Source organism: Balaenoptera borealis, assembly GCF_965194805.1.
Source record: "Balaenoptera borealis genome assembly, chromosome: 19".
In the NCBI taxonomy this organism is placed as follows: Eukaryota; Metazoa; Chordata; class Mammalia; order Artiodactyla; family Balaenopteridae; genus Balaenoptera; species Balaenoptera borealis.
Window position 1 is genome coordinate 61,676,178 of NC_138878.1, and position 20,272 is coordinate 61,696,449.

The window sequence follows — 20,272 nt, forward strand, 5'->3', positions numbered from 1 at the left end:
TGCTTCCCTGGTGGCGCAGTGATTGAGAATCTGCCTGCCAATGCAGGGGACACGGGTTTGAGCCCTGGTCCGGGAAGATCCCACATGCCGCGGAGCAACTGGGCCCGTGAGCCACAACTACTGAGCCTGCGCTCCGCAACAGGAGAGGCCGCGATAGTGAGAGGCCCGCGCACCGCGATGAAGAGTGGCCCCCACTTGCCGCAACTAGAGAAAGCCCTCACACAGAAACGAAGACCCAACACAGCCATAAATAAAATAAATAAATAAAATTTAAAAACAAACTAAACATTTTATACATAAAATAGAGAGTGGTAAATGCCCATCACGCAATTCAATAATTTCAAAATGTCCCCATTCTTCTTTCATCTATGCCCCTCATCTTCCCCCTTTTTACTTTATGCAAATCTCAGACATCAAATTTTTCCATGCATGAATTCTATATCTCTAATGGATAAGGAATTAATAAAAATATAACCACATAAATATCTAAGACAATTTTATAATAATATGTTAATATCGTCTATCAGAAGTCTGTGTTGAAACTTTTCTGATTGTCTCAAAAATGTCTTATTACTGTGTTTGGATCCAGATCTAAACAAACTTCACCCATTGCCTTTGGTTGACAAGTGTCTTAAATATTAAATATCTTTTAATCTATAATGATCTCCTTCCTTTTCTTTTTTTTTTTTTAAGAAATTTTGCTGTTTTTTCTTTTTTAATTAATTAATTAATTAATTTTATGATTTATGGCTGCGTTGGGTCTTTGTTTCTGTGTGAGGGCTTTCTCTAGTTGTGGCAAGTGGGGGCCACTCTTCCTTGCGGTGCGCGGGCCTCTCACTATCGCGGCCTCTCTTGTTGTGGAGCACAGGCTCCAGACGCGCAGGCTCAGTAGTTGTGGCTCAGGGGCCCAGTTGCTCCGCGGCATGTGGGATCTTCCCAGACCAGGGCTCGAACCCGTGTCCCCTGCATTGGCAGGCAGACTCTCAACCACTGCGCCACCAGGGCAGCCCTCCCTTCCTTTTCTTTTTAAGAAAAGCCATTAATTTGTTATGAAACCAAGTCATTTGTCATTTTCATTTGGCTGGTTGAGTCCTCTTTGTGTCGTTCAACATGTTCCTGTGTTCCCTGCATTTCCTGTGAACCAGAGTTAGAGTTAAAAATTGTGTGTGTCAGGGACTTCCCTGGTGGTCCAGTGGTTGGGAGTCCACCTTCCAGTGTAGGGGACGAAGGTTCGATCCCTGGTCAGGGGACTAAGATCCCACATGCCATGGGGCAACTAAGCCCACGTGCTGCAACTAAGATCTGACACAGCCAAAAATAAAATAAATAAATAAATATTTTAAAAAGTGTGTGTGTCTGTGTGTGTATAATTCTGTATCACAATTATAAGAAAGTTATGCTGTAAAAAAAATATATTGAAAATATACCTCGAGGAATGAATTTGATTTACATTAACCAGCAAACAGTGACGATGGACCAGTGAGGTAATAGTGGAAGTGAGGCTAGAGACCAGTGAGATTACCAGATTTCAAGATTTACCATAAAGGTAAACTTATGACAGAGTGGTACCGACATAAAAGATAGAGAAATGGAATCCAATAGTGAGTCCAGAAACAGACCACATATATATGATCACTTTATTTATGACAAAGATATTAACACAATTCAGTGGGAGAATGAAAGAGCTTTTCAATAAATGCAAGATAAAGGCCATATATGACAAACCCACAGCCAACATCGTTCTCAATGGTGAAAAACTGAAACCATTTCCACTAAGATCAGGAATAAGACAAGGTTGCCCACTCTCACCACTATTATTCAACATAGTTTTGGAAGTTTTAGCCACAGCAATCAGAGAAAAAAAAGAAATAAAAGGAATCCAAATCAGAAAAGAAGAAGTAAAACTGTCACTGTTTGAAGATGACATGATACTATACATAGAGAATCCTAAAGATGCTACCAGAAAACTACTAGAGCTAATCAATGAATTTGGTAAAGTAGCAGGATACAAAATTAATGCATAGAAATCTCTTGCATTACTATACACTAATGATGAAAAATCTGAAAGAGAAGTTAAGGAAGCACCCCCATTTACCACTGCAACAAAAAGAATAAAATAACTAGGAATAAACCTACCTAAGGAAACAAAAGACCTGTATGCAGAGAACTATAAGACACTGATGAAAGAAATTAAAGATGATGCAAACAGATGGAGAGATATACCATATTCTTGGATTGGAAGAATCAACATTGTGACAATGTCTATACTACCCAAAGCAATCTACAGATTCAATGCAATCCCTATCAAATTAACAACACCATTTTTCACAGAACTAGAACAAAAAAGTTTCACAGTTTATATGGAAACACAAAAGACCCCGAATAGCCAAAGCAAACTTGAGAAAGAAAAATGGAGCTGGAGGAATCAGGTTCCCTGACTTCAGACTATACTACAAAGCTACAGTAATCAAGATAGTATGGTACTGGCACAAAAACAGAAATATAGATCAATGGAACAGGATAGAAAGCCCAGAGATAAACCCATGCACATATGGTCACCTTATCTCTGATAAAGGAGGCAAGAATATACAATGGAGAAAAGACAGCCTCTTCAATAAGTGGTGCTGGGAAAACTGGACAGCTACATGTAAAAGAATGAAATTAGAACACTCCCTAACACCATACATAAAAATAAACTCAAAATGGATTAAAGACCTAAATGTAAGGCCAGACACTATCAAACTCTTAGAGGAAAACATAGGCAGAACACTCCATGACATAAATCACAGCAAGATCTTTTTTGACCCACCTCCTAGAGAAATGGAAATAAAAACAAAAATAAACAAATGGTACCTAATGAAACTTAAAAGCTTTTGCACAGCAAAGGAAGCCATAAACAAGACGAAAAGACAACCCTCAGAATGGGAGAAAATATTTGAAAATGAAGCAACTGAGAAAGGATTAATCTCCAAAATATACAAGCAGCTCATGCAGCTCAATATCAAAAAAATAAACAATCCAATCCAAAAATGGGCAGAAGACCTAAATAGACATTTCTCCAAAAAAGATATACAGATTGCCAACAAACACATGAAAGTATGCTCAATATCACTAATCACTAGAGAAATGCAAATCAAAACTACAATGAGGTATCACCTCACACTGGTCAGAATGGCCACCATCAAAAAACCTACAAACAATAAATGCTGGAGAGGGTGTGGAGAAAAGGGAACCCTCTTGCACTGTTGGTGGGAATGTAAATTGATACAATCACTGTGGAGTACAGTATGGGGGTTCCTTAAAAAACTAAAAATAGAACTACCATATGGCCCAGCAATCCCACTACTGGGCATATACCCTGAGAAAACCATAATTCAAAAAGAGTCATGTACCACAATGTTCATTGCAGCTCTATTTACAGTAGTCAGGACATGGAAGCAACCCAATTGTCCATTGACAGATGAATGGATAAAGAAGATGTGGCACATACATACAATGGAATATTACTCAGCCATAAAAAGAAACGAGATTGAGTTATTTGTAGTGAGGTGGATGGACCTAGAGACTGTCATACAGAGTGAAGTAAGTCAGAAAGAGAAAAACAAATACCATATGTTAACACATATATATGGAATCTAAAAAAAAAAAACAAAAAACTGGTTCTGAAGAACCTAGTGGCAGGACAGGAATAAAGACGCAGACATAGAGAATGGACTTGAGGACACGGCGGAGAGGAAGGGCAAGCTGGGACGAAGTGAGAGAGTGGTATGGACATATATACACTACCAAATGTAAAATAGATAGCTAGTGGGAAGCAGCCGCATAGCACAGGGAGATCAGCTCGGTGCTTTGTGTCCACCTAGAGGGGTGGGATAGGGAGGGTGGGAGGGAGATGAAAGAGGGAGGAGATATGGGGATATATGTATATGTATAGCTGATTCACTTTGTTATACAGCAGAAACTAACACACCATTGTAAAGCAATTATACTCCAATAATGATGTTAAAAAAACCTAATATTAAAAAAATAATAATAATTTTAAAATAAATTAAATAAATAAATGCAAGCAATCCTACATCCATGGGGAAAAAGTAAGCCTTGACCCCTACCTCACACCATGCACAAATGTTAATTCAAGATGGATCACAAACCAGAAGGTGAAAGCTAAAAGCATAAAGCCTCTAGAACAAAACACGGAAGAAAAGCTCATGACCTTGATGTGGGCAAAGTTTTCTTAACTAAGACACACACACAAAAAAAACAGTAACCATAAAAAAATTGGTATGTTGGACTTCATTAAAATGAAAAACTTTGATTCATTAAAAGACTCTTTTCAGACTTCCCCAGTGGTCCAGTGGTTAACACGCCGTGCTTCCACCACAGGGGGTGCAGGTTCAATTTATGATCCAGAAAGTTCTGCCTGCCACAAAGTGTGGCAAAAAAATTAAAAAAAAGCTAAAGAAAAAAAAAGACACTTTTCATGTTTGCAGTATCTACATTTCACAAGGCTCATATGCAGAAGATATAAAGAATGTCTATAAGTCAATAAGAAAAAGACAAAAACTTCATTAGAATACATGGGCAAAAAAAATTGAACAGATGGTTTGAAAATGATGATAAGCAAATGTCAATTAGCACATGAAGATATGTGTTCATTTTCAGGTTGCTTATTTTCCTTCCCCCTCCGTCACTGTCCCGAGATCTACTCCCAGCTGCTTCTTTTTACAGCTCACCCTCTCTACCCCATAGCTGAGGGAAGGGGGTGATTTCTCAGGTCACTGTAGATTCTGGAGGCTGACTCTATGTGGTGGGATATTAGGATAGGAGGTATTTTTTCCTGGGATTCCTCACTACTGCATCTCCTATCATTACCTAGGGAATTATTCTGACCCCACAACCCTACATTTCTGCTTTTTAAGCCACTCAGTTTGGGGTACTTTGCTACAGCAACCTTAGGAAACTAAAAGTACCTAAGAAAGTGGGGAGGGGAGAGGGTTGTTTCTGGTGATTTTATGGAGTTTCTTCAGTGAACCAAGCTTCAGTAAAAGGCTGGCTGTTATCCTGTCCATTTTAATTTAATTAATGATGTTCATGGTCATGGGGTGTTCCTTCCAACAATTAGTTTTCCTAGGGTTCTATCCATGGCCCATTGTTCTCCCTGGGTGATTTCATAGTTTCACATGCTGTACTTTGATGACTCTCACATTTTTATTTTGAGGCCAGAAACATCGCTTTAGACACCCCCCAAAAAAGTTGAATAATAGAATAACTTTAAAAATTCCAAAAGTAGAGAGTGCTGAGCAGGGTAGGCTCTACCAGATGTTAAAAACTAATGTCACACATCAATAAATAAAACAGTGTGATCCCAGTGCACGGAAAACAGATGAAAGGAACTGCCTAGAAAGGTCAGAAATGGACAGCAATTCATTTGGGAATTTAATGTACGTTGAGGGTAACATTACAAATTAATGATGAAAAGATAAATTCTTAACCATCTAGGGGGATAAATTCTTGAGCCATCTAGAGGGAAAAAACCAAGCTCTTAAAAAGAAAACTAAAAGAAATTTAAAACTTAAAAACGTAAAAATTAAATTATAAAATGTAAAAAGATCATGTGTCATTTTTTTGTTTACATATAGGACCATACAAACTTTGGAACTTGCTGTTCTTTTTAAATCTGCTTTGTATAGTAAGCATCTTTCCAATCTCTTTTGGTAGTTGCAAAAGATTCTATTGTATTTATCAACTATGGCACATCCATACTCCACCTGAAGGTTTTTAGGGTGTTTGCTATTTTTTGCTATTACAAATAATGCTGGGGAGAATATCTTTGTCATTTGCCATTTTGGGCTATAGTGTGGGAAATCTTTATGCATGCATACTAATATTTCTTTTAAAGGATATATTATTAGAATTGAAATTTCTGGGTCATGAAGTGTGCATTTAAAATCAACTATGCTGTATAACTTGTGAAAAAATTTATATTCTGTCCAACCCCATTTATATTCTGTCCAAGCCCATTCTCCCACAGTCTTGCCAAAGTTGGATATTACCATCTTTTAAAATTTTCTCCGATTTCTTTGGGGGAAAATGGCACCATTTTCAATTACATTTCTCTTTGAGTGAGGTCTCTTTTAGTCTTTTTATCACTTCTCCTGAGCTTTGAAGTCAGTCTGCTAAGCGAGATTCTCGGATTCTCAAACTCAGTAGGCCAGAGTGAATTGAGTGATTCTTCACTTTGCTCCCCTTGAAGCTATTTCTCTTTTGCATGTTTTTTTTTTTTTGCATGTTTTCTTAACAGCCACAGCAAGCCTTCTGCAACAACCCAACCCTGAAACTTATTTTTAATTCTTCCCTTTTCTTTATTTGCCTTCTGTTCATTACGAAGTCCTGATTATTTTTTTAAATTCTAACATCATACATGTGAAACATTCATAAAATGCACAGTTTAAAGAATAACAGGGCTTCCCTGGTGGTGCAGTGGTTAAGAATCTGCCTGCCAATGCAGGGGATATGGGTTCGAGCCCTGGTCCAGGAAGATCCCACATGCCACGGAGCAACTAAGCCCATGCACCACAACTACTGAGCCTGTGCTCTAGAGCCCACGAGCCACAACTACTGAAGCCGGCACGCCTACAGCCCGTGCTCTGCAACAAGAGAAGCCACCGCAATGAGAAGCCCGCACACCGCAACAAAGAGTAGCCCCCGCTTGCCGCAACTAGAGAAAGGCCACGCAACGAAGACCCCATGCAGCCAAAAATAAATAAATAGATAAATTTATTAAAAAAAAAAAAAAAAGAATAACAGGGCAGGGACTTCCCTGGTGGTCCAGTACGTAACACTCCATGCTCCCAATGCAGGGGACCTGGGTTCGATCCCTGGTCAGGGAACTAGATCCCACATGCATGCCGCAACTAAGAGTTCACATGCCGCAACGAACATCCTGCATGCCACAACTAAGACCCGGTGCAGCCTAAATAAATGAAAAGAATAACGGCAGAAACTCCTATCCAGATTAAGACCTGGTGTGTCGGTGGACCCCAAGACCACTCTCGGGTTCAATGATCTGCTGGAAGGACTCACAGGAAAGCCGTTATACTCATGTTTGTGTTTTATTACAGTGAAAAGATACAGATTAAAATCAGCAAAGGCAAAAGGTGCACAGGGTAGAGTTCAGGAGAGACCAGGTGGAAGCTTCCAGTTGTCTCTCCCAGTGGAGTCATATGAACAGCACTTAGTTCTCCCGGCAACGATGTGTGACAAGACATACTAAGTATTGCCAACCAGAGAAGCTCCCACGAGCCTTGGTGTGCAGGATTTTTACTGTGGGTTGATCACGTAGGAATGGCTGGATGCCCACGTGACTGACCTCAGCTACTCAGTCTCCAGCACCTCCAGAAGTTAAGCTGATACCATGTGGTCCAAGGCCCCAAGTAAACAAAGACACTCTTATCAGGTAGGACAAGCCAAGAGCTTAGAGGTTATGTCCCAGGAGCTGATCATTGGTCAGTCCTCTCTTTGGAATGTGCGGGGTTTGAGCACCCCAAGACTGTTGACTTAACCCTTTACTGCACACCTGGGATGCTGTCAGGATACGGAAACACCCAGAAAGCCTCTCTCCCTCCACTGCAGTTAATGGTGATGCTCACTTTTGTTGGCATATATCTATCTTTCTTTATCCTTTTACCATCTCTGGATGTGTCTGTAAACACAATCATTTTGTTCTGCTTGGTCTATTATTTCCCAGCTTTAGTGACTACAATTTATTTACAATAATATCCACCCATTTGCTAGCAGCATTATTCATAATAGCCAAAAAGGGGAAACAACCCAAATGTCCATCACCTGCTGAAGGGATGAACAAAATATGGTGGATCCATAAAATGGCATATTATTCAGCCATAAAAAGGAGTGAAATACTGTAACCGAAAGTGGGGGTCTGGCTGCTCACCGCTCAAAAGCTAATGAAGAGGCAAAGTTGGTGAAAAAGAAAGTTTGCCTTATTTTGGATGCTGGCAACTGGGGTGGGGGTGAGGGTGGAATTCTGTCCAAAGGCCAACTCGCCCCACTTGACAATCAGTGGGAAAGAGCTTTTATAGACAGAGGGAGGGGACTACATGCAGAAATAGCAGTCAGCTCTGACAGTCATCTGGAAATTGGTCATTGGTGGTCTGACCAGCATCATCTTGATTGTTTTAAGTACAGTTAATCTTCAGTTCCAGGGTCAGTTTGTTCCCATTTCCTTGAGGTCAATTCTCAGAATTATGGCAGCTTATGTCATGGCTACACTCTGGTCACCATGTAGTTAACTTCTTCCACCTGGTGGGGATTTCAGTATCTACAAGACGGATCACAGGACATGGCTCAGAATTTTATCTATAGCCCTTGAAGAGGAATTAAAGGTCCTTGACTTTGCTTAGTGACTAACCTATTATTGTTTTGTCCTGTTTGACTGCTTTTTTTGCTTCTGCATCTTCTCACTTCTCTGATTAAATTTATTCTTTGGCTAAAGGTTTTCCACAGACAAAAGGCAGGCAGAGGACATGGTGGGGAAGGACCATAGGGTCCTGCTCCATTTTAATACTGTACATGCTAAAACATGGGTGAACCTTGGAAACATTATGCTGAGTGAAAGAAGCTGAACACAATGGAGCACATATGATTCCATTCATATGACATATCCAGAACAGGCAAATCCACAGAGACAAAAAGTAGATTAGTGGTTGCCTAGTGGGAGGAGCAGAGGTTTGGGAGGAAATGGGCAGTGACTGCTAATGGGTATGGATGGGATTTCTTTTTGTGGTGATGAAAATGCTCTGATATTGATTGTACTGCTGGATGGGCCACTCTGTGAATATACTAAAAGGAGCCACTGAGCTGCTTCTGTTACTGAACCTAGCTTGGGTCTGCCTGCCCACGTGGAGTAAAGACAATCTACTGACACCGGGTTGTGGTGAAGGAAAGTGCAGTGTTTATTGCAGGGCACCAAGCAAGGAGTCCAGGCAGCTAGTGCTTAAAAGACTTGATGGATTTCAGGGAAAGGTTTTTAAAGACAGGGTAAGGGAGAGGGGTTGTGGGGTGCGTGATCAGCTCTTGGACATTCTCCAGATTGGCTGGCAGTGAGGTAACTGGGAGTCAACATCATCAACCTTCTGGTTCCAACCAGTCTGGGGTCTACATTCTTGTGGGTAGCATACAATTAACTTCTTCCACCTGGTGGGGGTTTCAGTATCTGCAAAACAGCTCAAAGGATATGACTCAGAATATCATCTATAGTTCCTCCCTTGAGGAGGAACTAAATGTCCTTGACTTTGTTTAATGGCTAAACTATTACTATCTTGTCTTGCTAGACTGTTTTTCCTTTGCTTCTGCATGTCTCACCTCTCTGATAAAATTTATTCTTTGTAACTCGGGGAAGGCCTAGGAGGCTAAAGTTTTTCTACAGACAAGAGGTATGTGGAGGACATGGGGGGATTTGTCCCGGGAAGGTCCCATAGGGTCCTGCTTGGTTACACCTCCTGGTCACTTTAGTTTTGCCTTTTCTAGAATCATAAAAAATCATTCCATGTTTAGTGTTTTGTGTTTGACTTCTTTCACTTAGCATCATGTTTCTGAGATTCAGTCATATCCTTGCAGGTATCAACCATTCACCGCCTTTTCACTGCTGAGTAGTATTCCACTGTGTGGGTGTCCCATGGGGTGCTTATCTGTTCACCATCTGATGGACATTTGGGCTCTCCTCAGTTTAGAGCTATAATGAATGATGCTGTTATCAACATTTGTGTACAAGTCTTTATGCAAACATGTTTTCATTTCTCTTGGGAAAATACCTAGGAACCAGGTCATCTATGAGGTCAGAGAGGAGAAGTGACTTGTCTAGGGTCCCCAGATAGGGAGGGGCTGGGTTCAAAGTCTGAATGAAGGTTTGGCACTGAAGCGGTTTGCCCAAGGGAAGGAGAGAGCCTGTCTTCTAGAGAATGAATGTTCACAATTCCCATTTCCCTCTTTTCCTCCCAGTTCAGCCACCTAACCCCCCCTGCCCTGGCTCTGAGGTCTTCATCACCAGTCTGTCTGAGGTATGGGAGTCCCCATTATCCACCATCAGGGATAAACAAGATTTGAGAGAAAGAAGAGGTTAACAGTGGACAGACTGAAAATGAGAAAGCTGGACAACACCAAGGGCAGGGCAACCCTTGTGCACACATGGTGGTCACGTGGGGGGGGGCACAGCCATTTGGCAGAGGAGTGGAAATCGAATCAATCCTGTGGGTCGGTGACAGTCACTGACACTTAATGAGCACTTACTATACGCCAGGCATTGTTCTAAGCACCTTACACAGGTTAACTCATTTATTCCTCACACCACCCACACAAAGTACTATTGCCCTTGTTCCCATTATATGAATGAAGAAACTGAGGCACAGAGAGGTTAAATGGCTTGCCCTAAGCCAGGCAGCTAGTGATGGAGAGATAAGTCCACACAGGTGGATCTGGTCCCAGAGATGACCCTCAACCACCATGGCACCTGCTTCTGTGTCAAGCTCTCCTGGGTGTGTTTCCCAGAGAAGTTCTCCCACAGGTCCCTAAGAGGCTGTGCTTGATGACGACGAGGAGCTCAGGTGGTTGGTGGAGTTGGGAGCTGGGGGGTGGTCATCACTGGCGAAGCAGAAAGAAAAAATAAGGTGGACGATGGGAATTCCCTGGCGGTCCAGTGGTTAGGACTCCATGCTTTCATTGCTGAGGGCCCAGGTTCAATCCCTGGTTGGGGAACTAAGATCCCACAAACTGCGAGGCCAAATAATAATAATAATAAGGTAGAGGTAAAAGGCAGAATAGAATAGAAGTCAGTAATTGGAAGCAGCCAATTAGCTATGTGGCAACATAGAAGGGAGAAGGGAGGGAGAAAGAGAGATATGAAGGGAGGGAGGGAGAAATGGGGTGGGGGGGGGAGAGAAGAGGAAGAAGAAGAGAAGGAGGGGGAGGGAGAAGGGGGGGAAAAGCAAAATATATTCTTCTCCAGTCTACCCAATGAATATGAATGTATCTTTCTGGGGAATATGTCTATAAAATAAACTGGTAATTTGTCACATATATTCTTGGTATTTTTCATGCTTCCACTGAGATGGTGGGATGGCAGCATGGTGGGGGGAGGGGTCCTCATCTGACCTCATCCTCCCCCCAGCTCCCCCATAGGTCCAGCCCTCATTTTTCCCCACCCCCTTGGGGGAGGCCCAGTCCTTGCCTCAGGGGCAGGAGGAAGTAGCTGACATGTCCGGAAAAGGGCTGAGGGACAGGCCATGGAGAATGCAGGACCCAAGCCCGTCCCTCAGACTCTGGGCCCAAACCTGCACACTCCTCGCAATCCTGGGTCTGTCTTTCAAATCTCCACCTTCCAGAGAATTCCTCAGCCGCCCCTAGCCCTGACTCTCTTTGAGACTGCACACAGGGCCCACAGGCTCTCAGCCCAAGGCCGCCCTCCTCTGGACACAGGAGAGACGGGGACAGAGTGAAGACACAGAGGCTGGCAGAGATGGGAAGAGACTGATATAGGGGTATAGGCATAGAAGTGTCAGAAGGGAAACAGAGACAGAGGAAGACCTGCCAACACCCACCTTTTATTCCAGGAACCCTGACCTCACAAGTTTCCCCAGGTGGCAGCGCCCTTCACACCTTCAAGCCTTTGCATGTTCTTCTCCCTCTACAAGGATGCTGTCTTCCAAGAGCTTCCTCCGACCAGCTCCTCCTCACCCTTTGAGTCTTGGCGAAAATATTTTCTCTGACCACCCTGTCCCATTCCCCTGCAGTTTCTGGTCACCTTCTAGGAGTCATGCCCCTCCTATTCCTTGTACCATTGCCATGAAAATCCCTATCACCCTGCACTGGGACTCTCTTTGCAAATGTCTGAGCTTCACCAGAGCAGAGATTGAGGTTCTTTGATTTTTCAACCCTGAGGGCACAGGCTGTAGACATATTCATCTGATTTAAAACCCTACTCCAACACCTCCTGTCTGCGTGACACTGGGCAGGTCACTCCCCTTCTCTGATCTTTCATTAATTCATCTGGAAAGTAAGGAGGACAAATTCTACCTGATTGGTTTGGAAGACATCAAAGATTCCCTTTGCCTCATGGTAACGAGCATTTGTTCCCTTCCATTTTTATCTTGGATCTTCAATGTTCACCAGAGTTTACACACTTCGAGGCACTAGAATTGTCGATCAGCAGCTAATAATGGTGATTAATGTTTATCATTATCACATGTCACATGCCAGGTCCAATTCAGGGACATTCTCAGTGAACTCTCTCAGCCACACTGGGCTGTAGCTACAAATAAGGAAACTGACATGACAGCAAGCCAGGGGAAGTCACCGGTTCTAGGTCCTGTAACACATAACTAATCCACTGTACATTCCCACCTGTAGTGGACACTGTTGGCAGCCTGCCCAGGTCCCCTCAGATTCCTCTTACCAGTTCTGTGCACCCAACACCCGGCTTCTGTGTGCTTTATGCATTAATCATGCCTTTTTATTTCTGTATTTCTGGTGCTTTGACATCTGGGGCCTTGCTGACATTGGAGGGACTGCCTCTCCCAGGGCTAGCCAATTCCTAGAGGTAATAAAGGACTGACATGTAAGTGTGCCTTTCACATGCAAAGCAACCAACCCAGAGCCCATACCCCCAACCACTTCCTTTATGGCATTCTATACTTCAGGCCACTATTCATCTGCCTAATCACCCCAGGGCCAAGTTCCAGGCAACTGGGGACAACCCTTACACCCCAGAGCCTGATGAAATTATTCAAATAATAAGACAATCCTAAGCTTACTCTGCCTCATCTGTTCCTTCCCAAGGAAACCACAATAAAGACTCTTGTCCAAGTTTCTCCTCTTCCCCTCTAACTCCTGACTGACCCTGGTGCCCTGCATAGCTTGGCATGCCCCCTTCCTTTGGGATCTGTGAAAATAACAAACTATCTTTTCAGTGGCAATTGTCTCCCGACCTATTGGCCTCACCATACCTGAATGATAATAAACCTATATTTTAAAAGAGTTTGCTGCTAAGGGCTTACCCTGCAACCTTGTTCCCAGGACTGCCCTTGAGCTTGAGATGCCTGGAGTTTATATCCTGCCCCCTTCTTGTGACCTGTGGCCCATGACTGCCTAGAGGGGTGTAGTGGCCGGTCTCCAAAGACAGCGCCCAATGACCATGCCCCCGATATTCATACATTTGTGTAGTCCTCTCCCATATTCAGCCTGGGCTACCTTGACTTGCATTCACCAATAAAATGTGGTGGAAGTGACATGGTGCCAGTTCCAAGCTTAGTCTTTAAGAGAGTGGAAGTTTTTGCTTCCTCCCCTAGGAATGCCCACTTTGGGGAGCCCTGAGCTACCATGTGAGGGGTCCAGCTACCTGTTGGAGAAAGAAACCGCATGGAGAGGGAGAGCACTGAGACTACACGTTGAATGAGAGAAGTCCAGATATCCCACAGCCCAGTAGGGTCAAGCCTACTAGCCATCCCTACCAAGGTGCCAGATGCACCTGAGTGTGCCATCTTGGATGTTCCAGCCCAGTTATGGTGCTGAAGAACTGCCTCACTGAGCCCAGTCAATCCAAGGAATTGTGAACAATCACAGACAGTAATTAAGACTCTAAATTTTGGGGTGGTTTGTTATTCAGCAATAATAAACCCAAACAGGGATCTCCCTTTGCCTCAAAGGCCCAGTTCCCTTTGCCTCAAGGTGGGAAAGACTCTACAACTTAATTTATCCTCCAGAGCTCCCCATGGGATCAGGCTGGTGTTGGGACTTCACCTGAAATCACATTCTAGCTAGTCTTCTTCCCCATCGCTGTCCTGTTTCATCTATTCCTTCATTGGTTTCTCCTGGGAGCATTTCTTTCCTAAATCATGGATACACAAATCTTGTCTCAGACTCTGCTTCCGAGAGAATCTGACCTTCGATATGACACATCTGATTTTTCTCATCTCCAATCAGAAGCCAAGGGTCTGGCAGACTATTCTCTCTCCCTACTCTTCCCTGTCCCTCTCCTGCATCCAAAAAGCATAGACCACCTTCCAGACTCCCCAGCAACAGGCATCCATCTAGTCAGTGGGATGCGGGGATGAAAGTGGGAACAAAAACATCCATGAGGTCTCTGAGGGAAGCAGCAAGCAGCTTGTTTTGCCCTGGTCAGCAGCAAATGAAACCTCTTTGCCCCCAACCACACAACCATGGAGGGGATCATATGGAGGTCAGGCAGAAGTCAGGAGGTGGGCATGTCAGCAGCAGTGCAGGGGCCAGGTGGGGATGAGAGTTGTCTCTGATTTTGTGTCTGTGGTGGGAGGGACTCTGCTGGTTGTTCCAACCCCTCCCTCAGGGAGTCTATCTCTGTGGCCTCTCCATCCCCCCCAGTTCACAGTCCCTGGAAACCCCAAAATCCATCACCATGGATCCTCCAGCAGGTCCCACAGCCTGGTGCCACTGGAATCAGATAAGTCAGCAGAGAAAATGCTGGGGGCTGGGGGGCCACAGCCCAGTGGGGGACCCCCACTCAGAGCCTCCAGCCAATCCAAGGAGTCGGTGGGGCCCCTGGGAGAGGGGGACGGGGAGTTCGTGGGGGATGGGAGCGAGGAAGAGAAGACAGATGAGAGGCCTTCAGAGTCCGGGGAGGGGGACAGCAAGTCGAAGGAGCCGGGGAAGTCCAGGGGGATGGGGGGCAGCATGTCTGTAGGGGAAGGAATGAAGTGTGAGCTTAGGAAGGCAGGGATCCGGACGCCAGCTCCCTATTCGTCCTTTCCAGGAGTCTAGGTCCCCAGCCCACTCCTCCCTAGGACTCAGGAGTCCAGACACCAACCTATTCCTCCCGCGAACCCAGAAGCCCAGAACCTCGGCCCCCTTTCCCCCCAAATCTAGGAGTTCGGCTCTTACCCTCAGGCTCCACCTGATCCTCCAGGATGTCACTGATGCCCCGGTTCGGAAGCAACTGCGGACGGGCAGAACTGGCGTGAACCTGGGACTCCAGCCTGATCCTGACTGAGACCCTAGGCCCGCTCCCTCTCACCTGCGCTCTGCGGATCGCTTCCTGCAGCTCCTCCTCCAGTGTCAGGGCTGTCGAGGCTGGTGCTGAGGAAGGGATCGGCACTGGAGCTGGAGCCTGAGCCGTCGATGCAGCCGGAGCCGGAGCAGGAGCCAGAGCCGTCACAAGGTTTTCCGCGGCACGTGGAGGGGGCAGCGAATGAGATGTTGGACTCGGCTTGAACTAGAACGGCGAAGAGGGCGAGTTCCTATAAGCCGTGCCCACTGGGAGCAACCCCAACCACTCGCTACCTGTGGCTCCACCTCCTGGTCCCGGCCGGGGCCTTCACTCATCCATCCCTCCCTTCGGCCTCGCCCCCTATTCTTTCATTGGCTTCCCTTCCCTTAAGATCCTCCCCCTTTGCTCTTAACCGCGCCCCACACACTTTATTGGCTAGTCTTTTCTCGACTTCCCGCCCCGTCCCGCTTTGTCTTCTCCTCATTGGTCCACGCGCGTAGTCCCGCTCTCACCGAGCCCGGCCTCCCAGCGGCTCCCAAAGCCTTGCGCCTGAAGCGAGGCCAGGGAGCAGCCGCCGGACCGTCCTCGCGCCGCGGCTTCGGCCGCTCGCGGGGCGGGGCGCCGCCGCGCATGCGCTCCAGGAGCATCGACTTGGTCCCAGACACCGGGAGGCCCCGCAGGCGCAGCTGCTGCCGGAGCTCTGAGACCTAGGGAGCGAGGCGGAGAGAGGCCGTGCTAGGCGGGATCCGGGGCGCAGGTGGGGGGCGGGGGGGGCGGAGCTGGACATTTGGAAACCGAGAGAGGAGGGACTGGGGACCCTAGGTCCTGGATCTCCAATGGAGCAGAGGCTGCAGGGTTAGCCTTCTGGGTCCCCACTGAGCGAGAGGGCCAGCCTGGGAAGCTGCTCCCCAAACTCACCGTCAGCTCCTCCAGTTTGAGAGTCTGAAGTTCCAGCTTGTGTGGAGAGGGCGAGGGGCTGGGGACTCCTGGTGGGGAGGGAGTGAGGGGACTGGGCTTCATCCTGGCGAGAGTTGTGAGGGGAAAACAGGTTAGAAGGCGCAGAGAGAAAAGGCATTCTGGTCCTCAAAGACAGGGGCTCATGAAGATGCAGGAAAGCAAGGGACCTGAGTTCTGAAGCTCCGAGAGAACAAACAGGAGGCTAGTTCCGGTGCCTGAGAGAAGAGGAACTGGGGCAGGGGTGGGGGTGGGGAGGAGGTGGCTCAGACTCTCGGATATGAGGTCAGGATTTCTGGAAACTGAAGGAAGAGGGGCCGGGGATTTGGACTCTTGAGTCCTAGGGGAGGAGGGATCGGGGGGCCTGAACTTCCCAGAGAACAAAAACAGGGGTCATACCTAGGAGGTGGCTGCTGTGAGTTTGTCCATTCCCATGGAGGTGGTCCAGGGGGACCCAAGGCCGACCCTTCAGCCTGGGGGTCTGCCCTGGACCCTTGTCTCGGCTCTGGGGGCATGTACTGGTGGTATGTCAAGTGCTCCTTGGGCTTGGGCTCCCTCCAATGTTGGGAGATCTTGGGAGACTCCTGAAAAAGCAGGTATGATGTCAAACGCTTCTGCTCCTTTCCCACTTTCCTGCCCCAGAGCCCCATGAAAAGTACGGGGTCGGCTTGTCCCCATCAGAGAGGAGCAAAATGGGCAGCAGTAAGGAGGACCAAGGCTAGACTCTCAGGGGGACTTTCCCTTCACTCTGGTCGAGACTCACCTTCTTCAGGGACCGCCAAGGGTAGTGTTTTGGCTCAGGGAGAAGGACCCCAGGGCTGAAGAGGAAAGGCGCTGGGCTCGAGGGTGAGGCTGGGGCCGGAGCCAGAGCCGGGTCTGCGGCTGAGATCCATGGATCTGGATCCGAGAATGGAGAGGCAGCAAAGGACCCTGAGAGGCCTGCAGGCAGCACGCCAGGCAGGGAGAAACAAGGCTGCATGGGAAGGAGGACCCTGGAGGCCCCAGCCCCCGGGTGCAAGAGGACAGAGCCAGGGAGTGAAACCCAAGTGTTGGGAGCTGGTTGCCTGGACTCCTGGATCTAAGGGCAGAAGTGCTAGGGACCCAGACCTTTACATTCTCAAGAAAGGCAGGAATCTCATCCTCAGTCACCAAGGGGTGTGGTAGCTGAGGATCGCAGATTTCTGGGGTTTTGCTGGGACAGGGGTGGGACCAGCACTCCTGGTTCTTGGGGAGAGAGAGAAACTGAAAGCCACATCCTGAGATTTGTATGTGTGCCAAGTGTGGGGTGTGGGATGCCTGTCTTCTCCAAAGAAACAAGATCTGGATTCATGCATTTCACTGGAGTGGGAAAAGCCCAAGAGCAGGAAGAAAAGCTCCTAGGGGTGGGGCAGCCAGGGATCTGTACTCCTGGGTCCTGGGGAAGGGCAGGATGGGATGGCAGTGTACCCTGGGGCATAGGGACTGAGGCTCGGGGACCGAAGCAAGATGTGTGGCAGCTGCACTCCAGGGTGCCCCAAGGGAGTGGGGCCGCCATCCCCTCCCTTTCAGGGCCCACACTTACTCGTGTCCTGATAGCGTCTGTGGATCCGAAGCTGGAGGACTGTGGAGGGAGGTGGGAGGAGAAAGGCGGGAAGGGAGTGTCCAAGAGCCTGGCCTGGCAGGCGAGTGTGAGCTGCAGTTGTTGGCGGGACACGTGTGCCCAGCCCCCTTACACACCCCGTGCAGGCGGGTGGGCGGGCAGCCTGCTCCCTTCCCGGGCCTCCTGCTTGTTCCCTGCCAGCACAGCGCCGAAGGCCAGAGCCGTTCTGGGGCCAGGAGCCAGCCAGCGGTGCAGGCAGGAGGCAGCCCTGCCCCCAGCTCCTCCACCTGCCCACTTCGTCAGCCGATGCCCACCCCATCCTCCGCCCAATCACCATCTTAGCGTTTGTACCTCGCCCCCTTTTATCCCCACACCCCGTTTTGCACACGCCCACTCACTTCTGCACTACCTCTGGGCCTCCCCTCAGTCACCTCCTTTGCACACCCACCTTCAAACACGCATTTCCCTGGGCTCTATTTTTGCATCTACAGCACTTTTGTGCACTGGTACCCTTTGCCACTCTTCATCCTAGGCTCACTGTCTCGGCACACACCCAGCCACGTTAACGCATTCAGAATTTGGCCCCCAGTTGTGGAGTAAGGATCTCTCTTTGCACATTTCTTTGTACACGTGCACTCTTGCACACTCCTTGCTCTTTGGTTACTGGTGTCTTCGCACCCACCCAACCACAGAAGCAGACTCATTTGCACACTCAAGTATGCTCTGTCTACTCAGGACTTGACCTCCAGGTGTACCCACTTGCACACTTTTCACCTGTGCTGGGACCTGAAATGCAACCTTTGACGCTTTCAAGACTTGAGAGCTCATTGTCCCCTTGCCCACAGTTCCACACTGGGCGCTCCTCCGATTTGCACCGGTGTCAATTTAAGCCCCTGTTCCTTTGCAGTACCTGGTCCTCTGCACACCCACCCCTAGCCGCCCATTCCCCACTATTCACGTGAGCATTGCACCAGCCATTTGCACACTCACTGTCAACCACAACTCCACCCCTTTGCTGGGGCCTCCTTTACATAAATAATCTCTTGCACAGAAAACACATGCCTTTGGCATGTGTCACCACCCCCCCTCCCATGTCACCCCGCCGTGCAGACTCCCAGACTTAGAGTATATTCCCAGGACTGGGAGGATCCCTTCCCTACGTGCACAGAGAGAAGACTCTCACCAGATCGGAACTTGGAGCGAATGATTTGGGAGCGCTGGGAGGAAGCCGCCAGGGTCATTGCCAAGGCTGGGATGGGGACCTGGACTGGGAGGGAGAGCAGGGCCCCCACAGGAGGCAGGGTCAGAGTGGAGGTCAGGAGGCGTCCCTTGCATGTGAACGCAGCAGGGAAAGGGCCTGAGGAACTTAGAGATGGGAGCGGCCTTGGGCCATAACTTCTGGATCCTGGGGGAGGAGGGGGCTGGGAGCCTGGACTCCTGGGTGTGAGGGAGGACGCGCTGAGGGCCCCAACTCCTGGAGTCTGGGGGAGGAAGGACCTCAGATCTGGGACTCCTGGGTCCTAAGAAGGAGGGCACTGGTGGCCTGGACCCCGGGTCTATGAAAGGAGAGGGAGGAAAAGGGGGTGAAGGGAAGGAACTCAATACTCTTAAGGGGCCTAGAATCCAACAGCCTTGATCAAGAGGGGAAAGGGGACCCGATAGGTCCCTGGGGAATGGAAGGGTCTCTGCCACCTGCATTTGAGAAGGGCGTGGGTGGGTGGCAGCCACCACGGTCTGTAGGGAAGGGACTAGGCTCAGAGAGGTGACAGAAGAGTTAAGGCGGGTTCCCCTCCCACCCCCCACCCCAGGGGCTTCTCACCAGGTGGGCTCGGCTCAGCTGTGCTCTGGAGCGGGTTGAGTCCCGCAGTCAAGGCTGGAGGCGGCGGGCTCCGCCCTACCAGCCTGGGACCGCCTCGTACCCCCCTTTTGGGGGCGTGTCGGGAGCGATGGAGAGGGGCGGGGGGGAGACAGGAGCCCCTCCTGGCATCCTGAGAAGGGGTGGGAGCACGGACTGGGAGGGCCTGGGGCGGGGCGGAAGTCGGGGTTCCCGGCTCGCTCCTCCTCCACGTCCTGGGGCTGCGGGGTCGAAAGGGGCAGCGGCGGGCGGACTGACAGAAGCAGGTGCCAGGAGAGGGGCTCAGGGTGAGCAGCAGCGGCAGGTGGTCGTGCCCCGGCCCTATAGGCAGGTGCCACCTGTCGCTTACTTTTTCCCTGACGCAGCAGCCAGAGTCGGATTCAGGGGAGGGAAAAGTTCAAACTGGAGCCCCGAACTCCTGGGTCTGAGGGAGGAGGGGGCTGGAGACCCGAATTCCTGCGTTTGAAGAAAAAGAGGCAGAGGCTTGGACTCCTGGGCCCGAGGGAGGAGTGGGTTGCGGGCCCACACTTTCGGATGTGAGGGAAGAGGGATTCCAGAACAGGGACAAGAAACGTTGAGGCTCATCAGTGTGCCCGACAGGCAGAAAGGTCCAGAAGGGGACCTTGGGAACCCAGACTCCTGGGTCTGAGGGAGGAGGCTGGAGGATGGGCTATGGGAGGTCGAAGGGAGCGCTGGCTATTTCCCACTGGCAGGACTGAGGGCCTGATCTTTGGCAGAACAAGTTTAGGGCTCTGTTCTGAGATGCGTGGGAGGCCACAGTGCTCCTGGATTGGATTACATGCAAGAGGGCAAGCTGAGGCCGTGGCTATAAATATCACGGAGGATTCGGCAG

The 20,272-nt window shown here is 48.4% G+C and overlaps 1 protein-coding gene across 6 annotated transcripts; it reads right to left on the reverse strand.

Annotated features, from left to right (window-relative positions):
• Positions 1 to 10,318: 10,318 nt before the first annotated feature.
• Positions 10,319 to 19,719, reverse strand: MAMSTR (MEF2 activating motif and SAP domain containing transcriptional regulator). Of its 6 annotated transcripts, none has more exons than XR_014237730.1 (9): positions 18,748 to 18,852; positions 17,547 to 17,585; positions 16,749 to 16,924; positions 16,385 to 16,569; positions 15,950 to 16,052; positions 15,544 to 15,738; positions 14,926 to 15,256; positions 13,810 to 14,722; positions 10,319 to 12,604 (listed from the first exon to the last, which is right to left on the reverse strand). XR_014237730.1 is itself a non-coding variant. In XM_082368613.1 (9 exons), exons 2-9 carry the CDS (start codon positions 18,803 to 18,805, stop codon positions 14,439 to 14,441), a joined length of 1,425 nt encoding a protein of 474 aa, XP_082224739.1. In that variant the 5' UTR covers positions 18,806 to 18,831; positions 19,384 to 19,719; the 3' UTR covers positions 10,319 to 14,438. The 6 variants fall into 6 exon arrangements, 5 of the variants coding, with proteins under 5 accessions (XP_082224739.1, XP_082224740.1, XP_082224741.1 ...); XM_082368613.1 differs by adding an exon at positions 19,384 to 19,719 and having other exon boundaries at positions 10,319 to 14,722; positions 17,547 to 17,639; positions 18,748 to 18,831; XM_082368614.1 differs by adding an exon at positions 19,384 to 19,715 and having other exon boundaries at positions 10,319 to 14,722; positions 18,748 to 18,831.
• Between the last annotated feature and the right edge of the window lie 553 nt (positions 19,720 to 20,272).